Source organism: Pongo pygmaeus, chromosome 1 (assembly GCF_028885625.2).
Source record: "Pongo pygmaeus isolate AG05252 chromosome 1, NHGRI_mPonPyg2-v2.0_pri, whole genome shotgun sequence".
Lineage (NCBI taxonomy): Eukaryota > Metazoa > Chordata > Mammalia > Primates > Hominidae > Pongo > Pongo pygmaeus.
In genome coordinates, this window is record NC_072373.2 from 29,289,278 (window position 1) to 29,311,834 (window position 22,557).

General features: G+C 43.2%; 2 protein-coding genes across 8 annotated transcripts in view; one reads left to right on the top strand and one right to left on the bottom strand.

The window, feature by feature from the left end:
* IARS2 (isoleucyl-tRNA synthetase 2, mitochondrial) overlaps positions 1-3,371 on the bottom strand; it is a 56,280-nt gene extending 52,909 nt beyond the window's left edge. Inside the window, exons 1-2 of the mRNA XM_054449975.2 lie at positions 2,971-3,371; positions 1,233-1,355 (exon numbers count right to left, since the gene is read on the bottom strand). Coding sequence (XP_054305950.1) covers positions 1,233-1,355; positions 2,971-3,237 — 390 coding nt within the window. The 5' untranslated portion in view covers positions 3,238-3,371. The remainder of the gene's footprint in view (positions 1-1,232; positions 1,356-2,970) is intronic.
* A 4,180-nt stretch (positions 3,372-7,551) lies between these two features.
* The window catches only part of BPNT1 (3'(2'), 5'-bisphosphate nucleotidase 1), a 30,582-nt gene continuing 15,576 nt past the window's right edge, over positions 7,552-22,557 (top strand). For 2 of the 7 annotated variants that reach the window (XM_063672017.1, XM_063672025.1), the window contains exons 1-2: positions 7,552-7,706; positions 17,379-17,506. In XM_063672017.1, coding sequence (XP_063528087.1) covers positions 17,387-17,506 — 120 coding nt within the window. In that variant the 5' untranslated portion in view covers positions 7,552-7,706; positions 17,379-17,386. Of the gene's footprint in view, positions 7,707-9,408; positions 9,494-17,378; positions 17,507-22,557 lie in introns of those variants that run through there. The other 5 variants (XM_063671999.1, XM_054478705.2, XM_063672009.1 and 2 more) reach the window with 4 other exon arrangements.

Below are 22,557 nucleotides of genomic sequence, written 5' to 3' on the forward strand. Positions count from 1 at the left end.
GAAGCGGAGATTGCAGTGAGCCAAGATTGCACCACTGCACTCCAGTCCAGGTGACAGTACAAGACTCCGTCTCAAAAAACAAACAAACAAAAAAGAACTATTGGGAAAGAGAAGGTGGAATAATGTAAGCCTGAAACTACTGGGAAATGTGCTGGGGGTCTGGGGTGGGGCAGTCACCAAAGTAGCAAAGAGTCAGAGACAGAGAGAAACCAATTCTTTCTTAATTTTATTTGAAGTCCTGATCCAGCTATGCAGGTGGCTAAAACTATCTGGACTCCACAGTAAAAAAGCCAGTAAATTCTCTCTCTTTGCTTAATCCAGTTAGAGCTGGCTCTTCCATTCCTTGCAAAATGGTTTGAAATAATAGAGTTTTATTCTGTATTTATATCACAAAACATGATTTTTTTTTTTTTGAGACAGAGTCTTGCTCTGTTGCCCAGGCTGGAGTGCAGTGGCGCGATATCGGCTCACTGCAAGCTCCGCCTCCCAGGTTCAAGCCATTCTCCTGCCTCAGCCTCCCGAGTAGCTGGGACTATAGGCGCCCACCACCACGCCTGGCTAATTTTTTGTATTTTTAGTAGAGACGGGGTTTCACTGTGTGAGCCAGGATGGTCTCGATCTCCTGACCTCGTGATCCACCCGCCTCAGCCTCCCAAAGTGCTGGGATTACAGGCGTGAGCCACTGCGCCTGGTCTCTTTAATAGCACTATTGACCCATTCAGTGACCAAATTCCTGGTTTTGAAACTACAGATGCCTAAGCCCACTTCCTCCCCAAAATTTCCACTGAAATCTACAAAAAATAAAGAACTGAAAAACGAGTGAACAGATTGTAGTATTAACATATTCTCTCAATGAAATTCTACTAAGCATTTTAAAAATAATGAATTATTGATATCTGTGGGCCAGGCACTGATTACAGGCATGAGCCATACCGCCCGGCCAAGACATACCTTTTTTTTGTCCACTGCTATTCCCAGATTCTAGAACAATGCCTCGCCCGATAATTATGCACTGAATAAGATGATGTTTACTAATATAACATTAAGATCAAAGCAAATAGCAGCAATGTTTTTTTAATGCAGTACTAAACTTGTATATTGCTTTCTATGAAAATATTTGTTTTATGTGCAAATCTAAATTTACATAATTATCATATAATTAGAATACACATTTATAAAGAGTATTTACATAAACACTTTCTTTCAAGTGTCATAACCTAAATTATAGTTACCTTATTTAAAGCATGTCCAACATGAGGGTCACCATTTGCATAAGGAGGTCCATCGTGAAGGCAAAATTCTGTCTTTACTTTTCTTTCTCTTTGCCATGAATAAAGTTCTGAAAATCCACATTTCTGTTTAAAAAAAAAGATATCTAAACATCATATAAATCCATACTCCTGAGTCTAACCATAAATAACAGCCAACACTTGCTTATTTCCATTCCAATTCCATTCCAATCTATTCCATTCCAATCTACTCAACTCTGAAATACAAGGTGAGGTTTCTGAAATGCGTGTCTAAGTACGCATCTCTTAAAATCTTTCAGTAGTGTCCCCATACACCTCAGATTGAAATCTAAACTCTTTATATGATATGCAGGACCCTACAAAGGTTTAGTACCACTAAGTTCTCGGGCATTCTCTCATCACTCCCCGTGCTTCACTCCTCACCCCCGACATGTTGAAGGACCTGCAGATTCCCGACACACATATTCCTGCTATTCTTTGGTGGCAATGCTTGCCATTCCCCAAATCTGGGAACAACATGCATGGCAGTCTCACTTCCCTTCCCTCACTTGCTGTGTGATCTTGTCCAGGTTACTGTGCACTTATGGGCCTGCTTTCTTATCTGAAAAAAAAAAGTGTTAATATCCATCTTACAGGGCTGGTGTGAAGATTAAACGAGGAAACATTTGAAACTGTCACTCTTTCTGGCATACAGAAGGTATTGACTAAAAAGCCTTTAAAAAATTAAATGAACTCTTATAGCTGTCAGAATATTTAGGCTAAGTATATTTACTTAACCAATATTCCAAGAATATCAGGGATTTTTAAAGACTAGAATTACAGAGGCTAACAAGAGGAATCTCTGCTCTTAGAAAGTTCAGTCTAGGCTGGGCGTAGTGGCTCAGGCCTGTAATCCCAGCACTTTGGGAGGCCGAGGCGGGAAGATCACTTGAGGTCAGGAGTTTGAGACCACCCTGGCCAACATGGTGACACTCCATCTCTACTAAAAATATAAAAATTAGCCGGGCGTGGTGATGTGCACCTGTAATCCCAGCGACTCGGGAGGCTAAGGCAGGAGAATTGCCTGAGCCCGGGAGGCGGAGGCTGTAGTGAGCCGAGATCGCGCCATTGCACTCCAGCCTGGGCGAGTTCAAACGAGTCATAATTCCAACGAGGGATCTAAAAGATCCAAGAAGTGGGCTTCAACTTCCCCTTCATTCATCATAATTGAGGTTTTTAAGTTTTTTTTTTAAGGACGGGGGTGTGCGGGTGACTAGCCAATATGGTCTCGAACTCTTGGCTCAAGCGATTCTCCTGCCTTGGCCTTTCAAAGTTCCGGGATTACAGGCGTGAGCCACTGCGCCCAGCCTGGGTTTTTATTTACATGTGGACATGTTAATTTACTTTTTACAAGGCATTGGAAAAGTGCCCAAAGTCTATCTGTTTTGCCTACGGTAGAAATGGGACATACGTGCGATACATGCTGGTATCTGGGCATCGCTAGTGACCCCTTAATGTCCCGCTGCGAAACCTGGTACAAAGGAGGGACTCATCTAGAGATTTCTTCACTTAGGTTTTCAGCCCACAAAATCTGTGCGAAGCAGACGAATTCCACCAATCTGGTCACACCCCCGCCCACCCGCACCGGCGTGGAGCTTAGAGGTGTGGCGCCTGCGAGCGCCCGGTGCCCGCGGCCGGATCGGGCCTCTCCGGAGGCCCCGCGCCGAGGCGGGGCCCGTACCTGCTGGATCTCCAGCTCCGTGTCCGGCTGCTGGCGGCCCAGCAGCTTCATGGGGAAGCTCGTCTGCGGCAGCAGCACCGTGTCCCGGTATCTGCCACTATTCGAGTTCGGCTGGTGGTTACTGGCCCCGGAGACCGACAGCACCAGAAGCCTCTTCGTCGCCCCTTGCCATCCCGGGCTGCAGGGAAGGCGGGGCGTCCCCCACAAACTTCGGGCAGTGGCCAGGGCGGCCGCGCCCGGCCCGCGAGGGCGCAGCCCCCAGCGCATGGTCGGGCAACCCCTGAGCACGGGGTCCTCTGCTCCCGCCCCAGCTTGAAGGGGCAAGACCCCAGGAAACCAAGGAGGGCCGAGTAAGAGGGCGCACGCGCTCCGGGAACGGAAGGGGCGGGGAGGGAGCGGCGGGTAGTGGGGGCGGAGCGGTGGGCACAGCCTTCCCGGAGTCCGCGGAGACTGAGCCACCTCCGGGTCCTCCCTGCAGCCGCCGGGGGGCGGGCTCAGATTCACGGGGGCAGGGAAAGGTGGGCTCATAGTCCAATCGCTGTGCCCTGCTTTTTAAATATATATATATATATATATTTTTTTTATTTAACACAACATAGCTATGATTGTATCATTTTAACATGTAGCCAATAAAAAGTAAGATATTTTCCATATTCTCTTCATACGAAGTCTTTGAAATTTGGCGTGTACTTTGCACATACTGCACATCTCAATCTGGGCTAAACTCATAGCAAGGCCACAACAGGCACACTTGGGTAATGACTACCACTGTGGGGAGCACAAGTTCAATGAAAATATTGTAAAATAATAAAATTTCAGCAAATCGAGTTTTAAAGATCTAATTGGCTAGTATTAAATATTCCTAAACCTTTCTACAAAATAGAAAGGATCTCTGATGAGCTGTGGGGGCAGGGTGAGGATTATAGGCAGAAAAGGTTGAAGAAGGCAGAAACAGGGAACGAAAAGCAGACGCCATTTGGCTTAATGGATTTGGCTATCATCTCTCCTGATTTCCTGGAACGCAGACCTTATAAGTAAACAGCCTAGGGCAGGAGCTCAGTCCAAATCAATGACTTCCCATAAATTTTAACAATATTATAAAACAATCTAACCTTTTTTTAAGATTCTCTTAAATTCCTGTTATATCCCACTCATAGAATAGTATGGTATGTATAGCAACTTCTGCTCTTGTTTCTGACGGATTCTGCTCTATTTGGTTGTCCAATTCATAATAGTTCACAATTGTTACCATTTCATTGTAGAATATACATCTTGGGAATAGCCTTCCTAATCATAAAACACAACATCCAGAACATTTAGTTCACGTAAATAAGAAGGATAGATTTTCTACAAGTATGAAAATATGTATATACCAAAAAAAGATACCGGAAAGTGAGAAACCAAGTGACAAACAGAAAGCACTCAATCAATGTCAGCTTTTCACCAGTCAATGACTCCAGCTCTGTACCTGAATTAACTCACTTAATCTTCAAAACCAGATGAGATGAAGACACAGCATACCAAAAAAAGTGTGAGATAGGAACTACGAGTATTTCCATTTCACAGATAAGGAAACTGAGGCACATAGCGTTATCTAACTTGCTCAAGATGATACAACTAAGTAGCACAGCTGGAATTCAAACCCAGGCAGTTAGATTCCAGTGTGTGTGCATAGCCACCATGTTATGTTGTCTTCCCTACACTATACTGTGGAAAAAAACATTTGCTACACATTAAAAAATAATAATACACAAAATGCATAAAAAGCTGCTACAGATTAAAAAAAATGTAAACAACCCAATTAAAAAAAAAAAGGATAAAAGAAGCTGGACACAGTAGCTCATGCCTATAATCCCAGCACTTTAGGAGGCTGAAGTGGAAATATCACTTGAGTCCAGGAGTTTGAGACAACCCTGGGCAACATAGGGAGACCCCTGTCTCTGAAATAATTTTTAAAATTAGCTGGATGTAGTGGCATGTGCTTGTGGTCCCAGCCGCTTCGGAGGCTGTGGTGGGAGGATCGCTTTAGCCCAGGAGGTCAAGGCTGCAAGTGGGCCATGATTGCACCACTACACTCCTGCCTGGGCAACACAGTGAGAGCCTGTCTCAAAATAATAATAATAATAATAAGGCAAAAGAAATGAACAGTCAACTCAGAGACACAGAAGTGGAAACAGCCAATAAACATAAAAAGATCCTCAACTTTAGGAGTCATGGGAATAGACAGTTAAAATACCATTTCCTTTCCAGCAGATTAAAGCAAAAATAAAGAAGTTTGATAACAGGGCTTGGGAGAATGTGTGAAAGTGGACTGCTGATGGTAGTGTTAAATATGTACTGTCGGCCAGGTGCGGTGGCTCATGCCTATAATCCCAGCACTTCGGGAGGCCAAGCTGGGTGGTTCACCGGAGGTCGGGAGTTCGAGACCAGCCTGACCAACATGGAGAAACCCCATCTCTACTAAAAATACAAAATTAGCTGGGCGTGATGGCACACGCCTGTAGTCCCAGCTACTTGGGAAGCTGAGGCAGGAGATTTTCGAACGGCAATTTAGCAATATCCATCACCATTTAAAATGCACTTAACCTGGGCGTAGTGGCTCACGCCTGTAACCTCAGCACTTTGGGAGGCTGAGGCAAGTGGATCACCTGAGTTCAGGAGTTCGAGACCAGCCTGGCCAACCTGGCCAACATGGTGAAAACCCGTCTCTACTAAAAATACAAAAAATTAGCTGGGAGTGGTGGCGGGCGCCTGTAATCCCAGCTACTCTGGAGGCTAAGGCAGAAGAATCGCTTGAACTCAGGAGGCAGAGGTTGCAGTGAGAAATCAGGCCACTGCACACCAGCCTGGGTGACAGAGCGAGACTCCATCTCCAAAAAATAAAATAAAATGCACTTCCTCTTTGACCCACGGTTTCACATCTGGGATCTATCACAATTATAGTCTTCCAGGAGCACAAAGATATATTTACATAGAAACTCTCCTAACCAACCTCTACATAACTTGCTGAATTCAACTATGCCGTTTTCTTATAAAACCTATGAGAGAATACAATGAACACTTGGGAGAGCACTACTCTTTAGGATGACTGCAGATTTCTATTCTCACTTGTTGAGCTTACCTTGCATTATGTTTGTCTTTATTTAAGCCATTTGTACTTGTCATGTAATTATACAATTTAATTATGAAAACCAAAGTATGGCCAGGCGCAGTGGCTCACGCCTGTAATCTCAGCACTTTGGGAGGCCGAGGCGGGTGGATCATGAGGTCAGGAGTTCGAGACCAGCCTGGCCAATACGGTGAAACCCCGTCTTTACTAAAAAAAAAAATGCAAAACTAGCTGGGCGGGGTGGTGCGCGCCTGTAGTCCCAGTTACTCGGGAGGCTGAAGCAGGAGAATAGCTTGAACCCTGGGAGGCAGAGGTTGCAGTGAGCCGAGATCAAGCCATTGCACTCCAGCCTGGGCGACAGAGTAAGACGCCGTCTCTCTCTCTATATATATATATATGGTTAAAGTAATATAATTTATGTATATTTTGCCATTTCCCAAAAAGGGTCTACTTAACTCACAGAGTTATTGTGAAAATCAAATGAAGAAGTAAAAGCCTTTTTAAGCTGGGCGCAGTGGCTCACACCTGCAATCCCAGCACTTTGGGAGGCCGAGGTGAGTAGATTACCTGGGGTCAGGAGTTCAAGACCAGCCTGGCCAATATGATGAAACCCCGTCTCTACTTAAAAAACAAACAAAATTAGCCCGGCGTGGTGGCGCGCCTGTGGTCCTAGCAACTTGGGAGGCTAAGGAGGAAGGATCGCTTGAACCCAGGAGGAGGAGGTTGTAGTGAACCTAGACTGCACCACTGCACTCCAGCCTGGGCGACAGGGTGAGACACTGCCCCCTCCCCCAACCACGCCCCCCAGTAAAAGATCCCATCTGTAAAAAAAAAATATTTTAATTAGCCGGGTGTGGTGGCGCGCACCTGCACCAGTAGTCCCAGCTACACGGAAGGCTGAGGCGGGAGGATGGCTTGAACCTAGAAGTGGGAAGGCAGCAGTGAGCCGTAATCGACTCTGGGCGACAGAGCAAGCTATCTATCTCTTAAAAAAAAAAAAAAAGTAAGCAAGCATCTTTGACACAATTCTGCATAAAGTTGCTGTGTTATTGCTTGGGGAGTGGGAGGTGGAGGTGTGTGTAGTGGATCTGCTGAAGCCTGTCCACGGACCGCTAGGGGTTCGAAGTTAAATAGCCGCAGAGCGGTATCACTAATCCAATGAACATTTTAAAATAGTGAACTCTACGAAGTGGGCTGGAAGACAGCTGAAACCAAAACCAGTCTTTTTTTTTTTTCAACACACTGTTGCTGGCTTAATGTGTTCTTTCCTTCTTCTTCTTTTTTTTTTTTTTTTTTTTTTTAGCCAATCTTTGAAAGTTGACACACCTTTCGCTTTTATTTAATACAACAGGTGACTTGCACCTACGGAGAGCTTGAAGAAAACACGGACAACTGGAATTTTCCCGCGGATCAGGAGTCCAAAGAGGCAGTGCGGAATCGCTGTTGTGCGCTTGCGCGGAGTTTCCCGCATGCTCAGTAGCTGAGGTAGGGATGCCATCCATCTCGAAAGACATACTCGTAGTGCCAACGCTCGGTACTGGACACAACGAGGGACCTGGGTCTACGATAACGCGCTTTTGCTCCTCCTGAAGTGTCTTTGGTCCAGCGTTGTTCCAAGTTTGTCACCGTAAGTTTCTCTCCTGCCGGTCAGGGCAAGAGCCAGGTAGATAGGATTTATGTTAAAAAATAAAATAAAAAAGGTTTATGCGAATCAGATTGCTTCTCCAGATATTCTAATTTCGGATTTGGACTCTTGAGTGTCAATATTTTAATTGTTTATCTGTGCTTTTATTTTCGAGATCCGGAAGGTTTTTGTAGCCATATATTGTAGAAACAAGAAACAAATTTAGAAACTGCTTGGCACCTAAAATTAAATTTCTTTAAATAGCAAATATTCTTCCAACTGCCATTTCTACATATTTATAGGTTTGCGTGATTTATTTGGATTTCTCTGGAAATATAATTGCTGGTTCAAAAGATATGTACATTATAATTTTATTAAGGTTCTCAAAACGCTCCTAAGAGGGTTCACCGCTTTGCCAACAATGCTCAGGAACATGTTCCCTCACACTCCCAGGTTCACGCCATTCTCCTGCGTCAGCCTCCCGAGTAGCTGGGACTACAGGCACCCACCACCACGCCCGGCTAATTTTTTGTGTTTTTAGTAGAGACGGGGTTTCGCCGTGTTAGTCAGGATGGTCTCGATCTCCTGACCTCGTGATCTGCCCGTCTCGGCCTCCCAAAGTTCTGGGATTACAGGCGTGAGCCACCGCGCCCGGCCTTTTTTTTTAAGACAGGGTCTAGCTCTGTCCCCCAGGGTGGAGTACAGTGGTGCCATTATGTCTCACTGCAAGCCTGACCTCCCAGGGTCTGGTGATTCTCCCACCTCAGCCTCCCAAGTAGCTGGGACTACAGGCATGTGCCACCACACCATCTAATTTTTGCATTTTTTTGTAGAGACGAGGTTTTGCCATGTTGCCCAGGCTGGTCTCAAACTCCTGAGCTCAAGCAATCCCCCAGCCTTCGCCTCGCAAAGTTCTAGGATTACGGGTGTGAGCCACCCCATTGAGCGACAATTTTTTTTTTTTTTTTTTTTTTTTGAGTTGGAGTCTCTGTCGCCCACACTGGACTGCAGTGGCACGATCTCGGCTCACCACAACCTCTGCCTCCTATGTTCAAGCAATTTTCCTGCCTCAGCCTCCTCAGTAGCTGAGATTATAGGCCCACACCACTATGCCCGGTTAATTTTTGTATTTTTAGTAGAGATGGGGTTTCACCATGTTGGCCAGGCTGGTCTTGAACTCCTAACCTCAGGTGATTCACTGCCTTGGCCTCCCAAAGTGCTGGGATTACAGGCGTGAGCCACCGTGCCCTGCCAAATTTTCTTTTCTATGCCAATCAAAAATAAACAATCATGGCCGGGCGTGGTGGCTCACGCCTGTAATCCTAGCACTTTGGGAGGCTGAGGCAGGCCATGAGGTCGGAAGTTCGAGACCAGCCTGACAAACATGGAGAAACCCTGTCTCTACTAAAAATACAAAATTAGCCAGGTGTGGAGACGCTTGCCTGTAATCCCAGCTACTCGGGAGGCTGAGGCAGGAGAATCGCTTAAACCCGGGAGGCGGAGGTTGCAGTGAGCCGAGATCTTGCCATTGCACTCCAGCCTGGGCAACAAGAGCAAAAACTCTGTCTCAAAAAATAAATAAATGAATGAATAATTAAACTAAAAATAAAATAATCATTTCTCATTGTTTTAGTTTGCATTTCTTTCATAATTAGTGAAGCTGAGTATGTATTTAATGGCCAGTGCTTTTCTCTTTGTAGGTATTGCCCGTTCCTGTTTATTTGCTCATTTTTCTATTGGATTATTCAGCTTTTATATACTGATCTTTTACAAATTAAGTCATTTGTCTGGTATGTGATACAATATTTTTTCTCATTTTGTCAAGTACCTGTTTATTTAGTTTATGGTATTTTGGCCATGTAGAAGTTTTAATTTTATTTGTATTTATTTATTTATTTATTTATTTTGAGAGGGAATCTTGCTCTGTCGCCCAGGCTGGAGTGCAATGGTGCAAATGATCTCAGCTCACTGCAACTTCTACCTCCCGGGTTCAAGCAATTCTCCTGCCTCAGCCTCCTTAGTAGCTGGGATTACAGGCACATGCCACCAAGCCTAGCTAATTTTTGTAGTTTTAGTAGAGACAGGGTTTCACCAAGTTGGTCAGGCTGGTCTTGAACTCCTCCTGACCTCGTCATCCGCCCGACTTGGCCTCCCGAAGTGCTGGGATTACAGGCCACCGTGCCTGGCAACTTTTAGTTTTATACAGTCAAATTTATCAATAGAATATTTTATGGATTCTTGGTTTTATGCTTAAGGGCATTTACCAAGCTTATGAAGTTTATAATTTTTATTTCCATGCTTTTATGGTTTCATTTTTTACTTTTATAAACCATGCATTGAAATGTATTTATATCAAAATGTATTTATATCAAAATATCAAAAGAATGCAAAAAGGACTCAACTTTTTTTTTTTTTTTTTTTGAGATGGAGTCTTGCTCTGTCGCCCAGGCTGGAGTGCAGTGGCACCATCTCGGCTCACTGCAACCTCCGCCTCCCAAGTTCAAGCAATTCTCCTGCCTCAGCCTCCCAAGTAGCTGGGGTTACAGGCGCTCGCCAATACGCCTGGCTCATTTTTTTTTTTTTTTAAGTTTAGCACCTCAGGCCGGGCAGAGTGGCTCACACCTGTAATCCCAGCACTTTGGGAGGCAGGCGGATCACAAGGTCAGGAGTTCAAGACCAGCCTGGCCAACATGGTGAAACCCCATCTCTATTAAAAGTACAAAAATTAGCCTGGCGTGATGGCTTGTGCCTGTAGTCCGAGCTACTCAAGAGGCTGAGGCAGGAGAATCGGCTGAACCCGGGAGGCGGAGGTTGCAGTGAGCCGTGATCACGCCACTGCACTCCAGCCTGGACACCCGAGTGAGACTCTGTCTCAAAAAAAGTTTAGCAACTCAGACCAGGCATGGTGGCTCATGCCTGTAATCCCAGCACCTTGGGAGGCCGAGGAGGGTGGATCACTTGAGGTCAGGAGTCTGAGACCAGCCTGGCCAATGTGGTGAAACCCCATCTCTACTAAAAATATAAAAAAATGAGCCAGGCGTGGTGATGCGTGCCTGTAGTTCCAGCTACTCAGCCGTATGAGGCAGGAGAATCGCTTGAACTCTAGGGGGCGGAAGTTGCAGTGAGCCGAGATCAGGCCACTGCACTCTAGCCTGGGCGACAGAGCAAGACTACGTATCAAAAAAAAGAAAAAGTATTTAAAAGTTTAGCGACTGCCCTGCCATTTATGCAAAATTGAATTTCCCCCATGATTTGAAACACTACCTTTAGTGTGTTCGGTTCTATTTCTGCAATTTATTTCCTTAATTTGTCTCACTAGCCAAACTTTTATATCATATGTTGATTAAATCATATTATATTTTGATAATTGATAAGGAGAGTACCTCTGTTCATAGTTCTTTTTCCAGAATTTGCTCCATTATGCTTACATTTTTATTTTTTCAGATGACCTCGAACATTATCATCAGGCCAAGTTCCAAAATATAAATAATTTTAGTATTTTGACCTGGAACTCATCATTTTTAGATCCCAATCCTCATATGGTCACAATCGTTATATGAGAAGAAACTAATGTTTGATTCCTGTTGTTTTTTCCATCCTTCTGAACTAGCCCTTTGGCAGTTGTAAAGACTTCTCAAATGGATAGGTATTAGGTTGATGGCCTTAAGTGTTACACAGCTTTTTTCTTCTCTACTCTCCAAGCCTCAAGCTCAGAATGTTATGAAGAAAAGCCTGTACTATGCTCTGATTGAGGGTCATGTTGATTATCATTTTGTATTCTCAAGGTCAGAATACTGTTGGAGAAGCTATAGGAACTTTTTGCCCTTAACACTGCCCTAATGTCCTTGCAAAATAACCGAAATAAGGACAATCATAATAATGGTTAGCCAGTATTATTTGGTGTTTACCTTGTGCCAGGGATAAGTGCTTTCTTTACATGTGTTACTCATTTAATAATTACAGCAGCCCTATACTATGAGTACTATTGTCTCCATTTTACAGATTGGGGCACAGAGAATTTAAGTGGTTTTCTCAAGGTCCACAGCTGAGCCAGGATTTGAACACAGGTAGTGGGCTCCAGAGCCTGTGCCCTTAAGCACTATGCTGTTTTAGATTAGGCTTTCAGAAAGACACCTTCACAAGAGTGTTTTAAGGCCCAGAAGATGTAAAACTGGTAGAGAAGGAAGTACAGTGGTGTTATTTGAACTGCTTTAAGACAGTTAACTTGCCTGTAGCTAGTTTGGGCCTTGCTCTTAATCTACCTGTATCATCAAAAGGTAAATCTCACTGTAGTATAGGAGGGGGCATAATTAAAAAGGCTAAAAGGGACCTCTTGTATAGATTTTTTGTTTTGATAATATGGCTATGTATTTTTTCTTTTTTTTTTTAACCAAGAACCAACATTGTATTCATCTGTTTAAAAAATATGTAAGAAAATGATTATGGCTAGGGTATAGTACTATTTCATTACTGATTCAGTTTGGACCAGAGAAGTACTTCAAAGAAGAATGGTAAAAATATTTCCCTATCTGCCAATTAAAAGTGATTTGTGGAATCTCTTTATAAATCATTGTGTGCTTTACATCAACATTATTTTTCCCATTTTTATTTTCTTCTATTTCTTATTTTTCCCATTCATATGTTTTATAAGCCAATGTTAGCTTTAACTGGTGGTTATTAAATATAATATCATTTTGTGAGGAAATTAGTAGACAGACAATGCCTGAAAGTTCTTCTGTGGAAGAAAACACCATGGACTTGGCAAATACAAGGGGAAGTAGTTGAGTCATTTATGAAGCCTGACAAGGGTCAAGTGGTTGCTTAACTGGTTCAAAGGTAAATGATATCAATGAAAAGTTATAACAACACCATACCGTAAGGGAAGGTGATCTTCCTATTACAAAAGAATTCTTATATAACATGGGAATTGAAGGAGCATACGAACACATAATTAAAATATGGTCAAGACATCTGGGTAGAACAAATCAGTTACCCAAAGACCACATTTCCAGTGCAGAATAAATCAGATATATGTCTGGATATGGATATAAAGGAATAGAAATAAGACAAACAAAGTGTTTACTAAATTATTTCTCTGTTTTCTTTTCTTTTCCTTTTTTTTTTTTTTTTTGAGACGGAGTCTTGCTCTGTTGCCCAGGGTGGAGTACAGTGGCGCGATCTCGGCTCACTGCAACCTCCGCCTCCCAGGTTCATGCCATTCTCCTGCCTCAGCCTCCTGAGTAGCTGGGACTACAGGTGCCCACCACCACGCCCGACTAATTTTTTGTATTTTTAGTAGAGACCAGGTTTCACTGTGTTAGCCAGGATGGTCTTGATCTCCTGACCTCGTGATCCGCCCACCTCGGCCTCCCAAAGTGCTGGGATTACAGGCGTGAGCCACCGCGCCTGGCCCTGTTTCTCTGTTTTCTATCTGAAGTGCTCCTGAATTAGTAGTAATTGTAACTGGTTTATTCCACATATAACTCCTAGTATGCCAAGAAAATTAATCTAGCCTGATTATGATATCATAAAACAAACACTTTATATATAGTCATCCCTCAGGATATGAGGGAGGTTGATTCCAGGAACCCCTGAGAATACTGAAATCTGCACATACTCAAGTCCCACAGTTGGCCCTCCAAAACACTCATAGATGAAAACTCAGTTTTAACAGATCACAGACTCTCTTGAAAATAATATAAAAATATATTTTAAAAAGTCAGCCTTTCCTGTCTACAGGTTTTACATACCTTTTCTATCTGCATTTGGTTGGAAAAAATCCACAAAGTGGACTGGTGCAGTTCGAGCCCGTGTTGTTCAAGTGTCAGCTGCACTTAGAAACCCATTTTATTGGCCGGGCGCGGTGGCTCATGCCTGTAATCCCAGCACTTTGGGAGGCTGAGGCGGGTGGATCACGAGGTCGGGAGATTGAGACCGTCCTGGCTGACACGGTGAAACCCTGTCTCTACTAAAAATACAAAAAATTAGCCGGGCGCAGTGGCGGGCGCCTGTAGTCCCAGCTACTCGGGAGGTTGAAGCAGAAGAATGGTGTGAACCCGGGAGGCAGAGTTTGCAGTGAGCCGAGATCGCACCAGCCTGGGCGATAGAGCGAGACTCCGTCTCAAATAAAAAAAGAAAGAAACCCGTTTTATTTTCATCTTAATTTCCAGACAGCTATTGGTCACAGTATGGTATTCATTACCTTACATAAATTTCTTTTTTTTTTTTTCTTTGAGATGGAGTCCTGCTCTGTCGCCCAGGCTGGAGTGCACTGGCAGGATCTCGGCTCACTGCAATCTACACCTCCTGGGCTCATGTGATTCTCCTGCCTCAGCCTCCTGAGTAGCTGGGATTACAGGTACATGCCACCACGCCCGGCTAATTTTTGTATTTTTAGTAGACACGGGGTTTCACCATGTTAGTCAGGCTGGTCTCGAACTCCTGACCTCGTGATCCGCCCACCTCGGCCTCTCAAAGTGCTGGGATTACAGGCGTGAGCCACCGTGCCCAGCCATAAATTTCAATTCCATCTTCCTTCTGAAGAGTTTCAAACACTTCACTTATTGTTCCAGTTAGGTTCATAATTCCTGTCAATAGAATGTGGATGATAGAAACAAGATGTAAAGGAGGCTGGGCACAGTGCCTCACACCTGTAATCCCAGGATTTGGGGAGGCTGAGGCAGGTGGATCTCCTGAGGTCAGGAGTTCAAGACCAGCCTGGCCCACATGGTGAATCCCCGTCTCTACTAACAATACAAAAATTAGCTGGGCATGGTGTCAGTTGCCTGTGATCTCAGCTACTCGGGAGGCTGAGGCGCAAGAATCACTTGAGCCTGGGAGGCAGAGGTTGCAGTGAGCCAAGATTGTGCCACTGCACTCCAGCCTGGGTGACAGAGTGAGACTACGTCTCAGAAAAAAAAAAAGAAAAAAGATTTTAAAGGGGTTAAAACATCAAATCAAATATTCAGTCAGAAAGTCATGGTAGAACAATGACTATTGATGAATGGAGGTTTATAATGTTCTCTATAGTCCCAGGGCTGAGTGCGGTGGCTCAGGCATGTAATCCCAGCACTTTGGGAGGCCAAGGTGGGCGGATCACTTGAGGTCAGGAATTCGAAACCAGCCTGGCCAACATGGTGAAACCCCGTCTCTACTAAAAATAAAAAAATTAGCCGAGTGTGGTAGCAGGCGCCTATAATCCCAGCTACTCAGGAGGCTGAGGCAGGAGAATTGCTTGAACCCAGGAGGCAGAGTTTGCAGTGAGCTGAGATTGCGCCACTGCACTCCAGCCTGAGCAACAGAGCAAGACTCCATCTCAAAAAAATATATATATATAAAAAAAATAAAAAATATATATAATACATATATTACATATATTTTATATACACACTATATATATACATACATATATATATTATAGTCCTTTCGTCTAGAGAACAATCATGTGTTCCCTTATTGCGATGAAATAATGTTGATTTGATTTAGAGGTGAGAAGTTTTTGTCATAGGTTAATTCCCATAAAACTCTAAGACAGAGATAAAATGGAAGAGGTTTATTAGGGAGTGCTTTCAGGATCATTTGTGGAAGGGAAGGGGAGGAAGGGAAGAAAGTAGGAGAAGGTATCTTGGGCTGTGATGCAGTCTCAGCTAAGGCCTCAGTTGACCCCATAGGGTATTCTGGAAGCTGGATGGCCCTTCATTGCTGGGGAAGCAGCCCACTTGGGGTAGGAAATGGCCTTTAAATCTCCCTATTGTGACGTTTCAGGTGAAGTGATCCTTCTCAGCAGATATACTCCCAAAGAAAGATGGCAGCTGAGGGCCATCTGTTGACAGCTGTCTCAGCAAGTGGGGAAATAAGCTCTTCAGTCCTGAAGGGAATGTGGGTGGTACATCCAGAACAGTCATGACAATTTCAGGATTTGAATTCATATTTTCTTTTTTTTTTTTTTTTTTGAGACGGAGTCTCACTCTGTCGCCCAGGCTAGAGTGCAGTGGTGCGATCTCGGCTCACTGCAGCCTCTGCCTCCCAGGTTCAAGCGATTCTCCTGCCTCAGCCTCCTGAGTAGCTGGGATTACAGGTGTGCGACACCATGCCCGGCTAATTTTTGTATTTCTAGTAGAGACAAGGTTTCACCATGTTGGTCAGGCTGGTCTCAAACTCCTGACCTCAGGTGAGCTGCCCACCTTGGCCTCCCAAAATTCTGGGATTACAGGCGTTAGTCACCGTGCCCGGCCTGAATTCATATTTTCAAAGGAATGAACAGGCCAGACACAGTGGCTCACGCCTGTAATCCCAGCACTTGGGAGGCCAAGGTGGGTGGATCACGAGGTCAGGAATTCAAGACCAGCCTGGCCAAGATGATGCAACACCGTGTCCACTAAAAATAAAAATTAGCCGAGCGTGGTGGTGGGCGCCTGTAATCCCAGCTACTTGGGGGGCTGAAGCAGAGAACTGCTTGAACCCAGGAGGCAGAGGTTGCAGTGAGACGACATGGCGCCACTGCAATCCATCCTAGGTGACAGAGTGAGACTCTGTCTCAAAAAAAAAAAAAAAACCAATGTACTGGTTTCTAAAGGCTGTTTTTTCTGTTTATTTCGTTGGAGCTAGAGACTTCTGACACTCCTTACTTTTCCAGGTGATTGGTCTTCATTATAATTTGTTAGGTTGCTTGTTCTCTTTATTTGGCTACTGACGAAGATGGAGGCAAATAATAGTAGAGAATATTCATTGATTTTCAGAAAATAATTGTAGTTATATGCAATCCCTCTGATGTGGTGAGGCTTTGTTTCCCCACCCAAATCTCATCTTAAATTGTAATCCTCATAATCCCCACGTGTCAAGGCAGAGACCAGGTGGAGGTAATTGAATCATGGGGGGCAGTGATAGTGAGGAAGTTCTCATGAGAGCTAATGGTTTTTAAGGGGCTCTTCCCGCTTCGCTTGGCACTTCTTCCTGCCACCTTGTGGAGGAGGTGTCTTGCTTCCCCCTTTGTCTTCTGCCATGATTGTTAAGTTTCCGTAGGCCTCCCCAGCCATGCTGAACTGTGAGTCAATTCAACCTCTTTCCTTTATATTAGGTTGGTGCAAAAGTAATTGCAGTTCTTGCCATTGGAAATAATAAATTACCCAGTCTTGGGTCATTCTTTATAGCTGTATGAAAATGGACTAATACACCCTCCCTTTTTAATTACACCCTACACACCTACATCCCCATCCCTTATACTATTCATACCTCTTTTGGCGCTGCCTAGTTTTATGTTATAGATGTTAGGTTACATTATTTTATCTACAACTCACCAAAATATTAGCTCCTCAAACACAAATCTTACATCTCATATTTTTAGCCTCCAAAGCACTTTCCACATACTTTACACATCACCCACCACCTCATACACAAACTTTTTTACATGCTCAGCATCCTAGGCCAGTTTCTCCTATGCTTTGACATGCCCCACTGCAGAGAGACATAAAAAATACAGAATTTATTGAGAGAGTTAATGCCCAAATGGAGTTTTTTCCAAGTTTCTTTTAGTAAATATATATTAAAGAATTTACTCAGTTAATGGGAACAATCCCAAGTTAGCACTCAATTAATATGTGTTGAGTTGGATTTAAGTAAATAAAACCAGTAGTTGGCTTTGAAACTAACAAGACATTTTTCTTGATCTCTTTTTAGAATGTACCATGGCTTCCAGTAATACTGTGTTGATGCGGTTGGTAGCCTCAGCATATTCTATTGCTCAAAAGGCAGGAATGATAGTCAGACGTGTTATTGCTGAAGGAGACCTGGGTATCGTGGAGAAGGTACTCAAACTCTCATTTCATACCAACTTGATTTTTGTTCTTGAGGTTTAGCTAAATGATGTAAAAATGTGGACAGACTTTATCAGTTAAAATAATTGATGGCTCCCTTAGGGAGATTGCAAGACGCTTATTTAAAGGGTTCCATCTCTGCTTTGAAAATGACTCCAAGGTCGGGCGCGGTGGCTCACGCCTGTAATCCCAGTACTTTGGGAGACCGAGGCAGGCGAATGATGAGGTCAGGAGTTTGAGACCAGCCTGGCCAACATAGTGAAATCCTGTCTCTACTAAAGATACAAAAAATTAGCCAGGCGTGGTGGCGAGCGCCTGTAATCCCAGCTACTTGGGAGGCTGAGACAGGAGAATCGCTTGAACCCAGGAGGCAGAGGTTGCAGTGAGCCAAGATTGTGCCATTGCACTCCAGCCTGGGCAACAGGGCGAGACTCCACCTCAAAAAAAAAAAAAGACTCCAGACTTTCTACTTCCAAGATCTTTATTTATATGTCTGAGTCTTCTAAACCATATCCATCCCCAAGGCATTGTAACCAAGCTTCAAATCCTAGAGTAATCTATTACATGCAATGCCATGCAATCCTTAGTGAACTCAACATGTTTGGTAAAATCTGGCATTTACATAAATATTTGTTATAAACAAAGTGATACATTTTTTTCTTCCTCATGGAAAAGAAACTCAAAGCAAGGGTGTTTTTCCCAGTATAGTAATTACAAACTTAAATAGATTATCAGAAAGTTTATAGTGATAGTCAATTCTTAAAAGAAATACCACCATGCTTGTGTTCCAGTTTAAAATACAATCTTCTGGCCGAGTGCGGTGGCTCACGCCTGTAATCCCAGCACTTTGGGAGGCCAAGGCGGGCGGATCACGAGGTCAGGAGTTCAAGACCAGCCTGACCAACATGATGAAACCCCATCTCCACTAAAAATATAAAAATCAGCCTGGCATGGCGGTGCACACCTATAATCACAGCTACTCAGGAGGCTGAGGCAGGAGAATTACTTGAACCTGGGAGGCGGAGGTTGCAGTGAGCTGAGATCACACCATTGCACTCCAGCCTGGGCAACAAAAGCAAGACTCCATCTCAAAAAAAAAAAATACATAAATATATATATATATATATATATATCTTCCTTGGGATTTGGTTATTACCTCACATTACAAATTTTACACATAAGTTTTCATATATTGACTTTTAATCCTTAAATTCTTTATTGTAATCTTTTTTTTTTTTTTTTTTTTAAGAGACAAGGTCTCACATTGACACCCAAGGCTGGAGTACAGTGGCACAGTCCTACTGATAGCTTGTTGCAGCCTCAAGCTCTGGGCTCAAAGGACCCTCTTGGCTTAGCCTCCTGAATAGTTAGGACTATAGGCAAGCACCATGACACCCAGCTAATGTTTTTATTTTGTGGAGATGGGGTTTCAGTATATTGCCCAGGCTGGTCTCGAACTCCTGGCTTCAAGTGATCCACCCACCTCAGACTCCCAAGGTGCTGAGATTACGGGTGTGAGTACAGGTATGAGCCACTACACTTTGCCTAGATCTTTCTTTATTATAGCCTTTAAGGAAAATTGTGTTGTAATTTCTTCCAAGTGAGAACATCGATAGGATATGATTTATCATTAACACTTTAACAATTTAAAATAGAGTGAGTTAAGTCACTCACTTATAAGTGATATATCTATCTAGGGTTGTTACCATAAGAAAAAGTGAGATATGTGAGTAAAAAACAACTTAGAAAAAAGTTGACGTGAGTTCATTATAAAGCATTCAATGTAATTGCTTTTAAAAAGTTAACATAAAAATCAGCCTGGGCAACATAGCAAGACCCCATCTGACATGGTGGGACATGCTTGTAGTCCTAGCTACTTGGGAAGCTGAAGTGGGATAATTGCTTGAGCCCAGGAGTTTGAGGCTGCAGTGACCTGTGATCCCACCACTGTACTCCAGCCTGGGCAACAGAGTGAAACCCTGTCTCTAAAATAAATAAATAAATAATATTAAAAAAAAAAAAAAACTCATAAGAACAAATGAAATAAATCTCATTTCCTTTTTTGATAGATTTATGGGCCTGCTCATAGAGGAAATAGAAGATATCTTGATTTAAGCAAAACATTTGTTATAGTCTGTCATTTTCTATTTAAGAAAATATTCAAGCTATTTTTAGTTATGTAGACGACATCTCCCATCCTGAGCCACGGTTAGGTGTATTCATAACTGGATGAATAACATTATCCACAAATTTAAATTCATGAGTCATTTTCATCCTGGAAAAGGATCACTGTTGGCTGATCACAGGACTCTGCTCCTGACATTGTACTGTTCTCTTTAATCATTAAATAACGTACAGTTTTAAAAAATATGGAATGTGTTAGCTGAAGTGGAAGATGATACAGAAAGCATACTTATCAGATTTGTCAATAAGAGAAAGCTGAGCGGGCTAGTTAATGCATTTGATCACAGAATAAGTATTCAAAATAGTTGCAACCTCTGAGAAAAGTGGACCAAATCTAACAGGATATTATAACAGGAATAATATAAAGCGCTGTATTCATGTTCAAGTTATGTAAGATAAATCTGATTCAAATTTGTTTGAAAAAGAGATTTTAGTTGACCACAGACATGCTTGGTAATAACCAACAGAATAATACTGCTGCTTTCAGAGGGCTACTAATATTATTATTATTATTATTATTAATTTTTTTTTTTTAAGAAGGAGTTTCACTCTTGTTGTCCAGGCTCGAGTGCAATGGTGTGATCTCGGCTCACTGCAGCCTCTGCCTCCCGGGTTCAAGTGATTCTCCTGCCTCAGCCTCCTGGGTAGCTGGGATTACAGGCATGCACCACCTCACCCAGCTAATTTTGTATTTTTTTTCTTTTTTTTTTTGAGATGGAGTCTCGCTCTGTCGCCCAGGCTGGAGTGCAGTGGCACAATGCTCACTACAAGCTCCGCCTCTCGGGTTCATGACGTTCTCCTGCCTCAGCCTCCTGAGTAGCTGGGACTACAGGCGCCTGCCACCACACCCGGGTAATTTTTTTGTATTTTTAGTAGAGACGGGGTTTCACCGTGTTAGCCAGGATGGTCTCGAACTCCTGACCTCGGGATCCGCCCACCTCAGCCTCCCAAAGTGCTAGGATTACAGGCATGAGCCACCGCGCCCGGGCTAATTTTGTATTTTTAGTAGAGGCAGGGTTTCTCCATGTTGGTCAGGCTGGTCTCAAACTCCTGACCTTGTGATCCGCCCACCTCGGTCTCCCAAAGTGCTGGGATTACAGGCATGAGCCACTGCGCCCAGCCCCTAATCTCATTTTTTATGAAGTGTTTTCTATTATGAAAAGTAGGAAATGGAGAAAAATGCCAAAAAGTAAACAAAAATCATCCATCATGCCACCATTGCCAATATTTTGAATTATTTCCTTTCAGATCCTTTTCCTTAACATCACTTATTTTAAGTTGATCTTATGTTGAGATTATATTAGACATACAATTTTGAAACCCAGGCAGCTAAAAAGGAACAGAGATGTAATGCTAAGTCGGGAAAAAAGGTAATATTCTCATTGTCTTCTGTACTGCTCAGGCATTTCTAGTAGTTTATATCCTTCCGTTGATACCTTGTTTTTAAAAAACAGCAAAATCAGTTTATCACACAAGGTTCCAATGATGAGGTCTGGAACTATGTTGATAGAATAGGAAATATTTATCTTAGAGAGGAAAAGAGAATTGCTTTCCTCAGATAGTGGAATGGCTTTCAATGTGTCTTTTTTTTCTCTACAGCAGTGGTCTACAAACTTGATTGATATATAACTAATCTTCAAACTCAACAATTCTTTTGAGTAGGTTCATTCAAAAGGTACTTATAGAGCACCTACTATGTGCTAGACACAGTTCTTTAGGGAATAAAATCCTTTTGTAGAGCTTACATTCTAGCAGAATAGTACTTTGCATTGAGATATACAGCAAATCTCAGTGAGGCATAAAACAGTTTGCTTTTCATAATGACTCCTTATCTCATTGCAAAGTATTGTTAAAATTCTACTAAGATGAGGCCAGGTGCACTGGCTCACGCCTGTAATCCCAGCACTTTGGGAGGCCGAGGTGGGCGGATCACGAGGTCAGGAGTTTGAGACCAGCCTGGCCAATATGGTGAAACCCCATCTCTACTAAAAATACAAAAATTAGCCAGGCGTGGTGGGGGGCGCCTGCAGTCCCAGCTACTTGGGAGGCTGAGGCAGGAGAATTGCTTGAAGTGGAGAGGCAAAGGTTGCAGTGAGCTGAGATCGCGCCACTGCACTCCAGCCTGGGTGACAGAGTGAGACTCCATCTCAAAACAAACAAACGAACAAATTCTACTAAAATGATATAATCTGTAAATCTACTTAACCAGGCATATATAAATTGCAATATATCATAAGGCTCTGAAAGCAGACTAACAAAGGAGGTTGTGGTTGTCACTTGCAAAACTTTTTTCTTTCACTAGCATGATTATCTGACATATTGATTGAGTGAGGGTGCCATAGGTGAGCTATATGTTAAATATTACAGCAGTTCATATTCGTGTTTTTTAGATTTTTAGAAACAGGATTTCTTAGGCCGGGCACGGTGGCTCATGCCTGTAATCTCAGCATTTTGGGAGGTCGAGGCGGGCGGATCACAAGATCAGGAGTTCAAGACCATCCTGGCCAACATGGTGAAACCTCGTCTCTACAAAGATACAAAAAATTAGCCGTGCATGGTGGCACGTGCCTGTAGTCCCAGCTACTCGGGAGGCTGAGGCAGGGGAATTGCTTGAACCCAGGAGGCAGAGTTTGCAGTGAGCCAAGATTGTGCCACTGTACTCCAGCCTGGCGACAGAGCAAGACTCCGTCTCAAAAAAAAACCAGATAGGATTTCTTACTCTATACCTGTGAATCAACTTGAAGACCTATTGAATTATTATGATTAGGATTAATGTGGAAGTTATAGAAAGAGCCAAGGAACACTTTTCTAATAACTATTAACTTTGCCTTGAAAAGTTATACATTTCCTATCTCTTA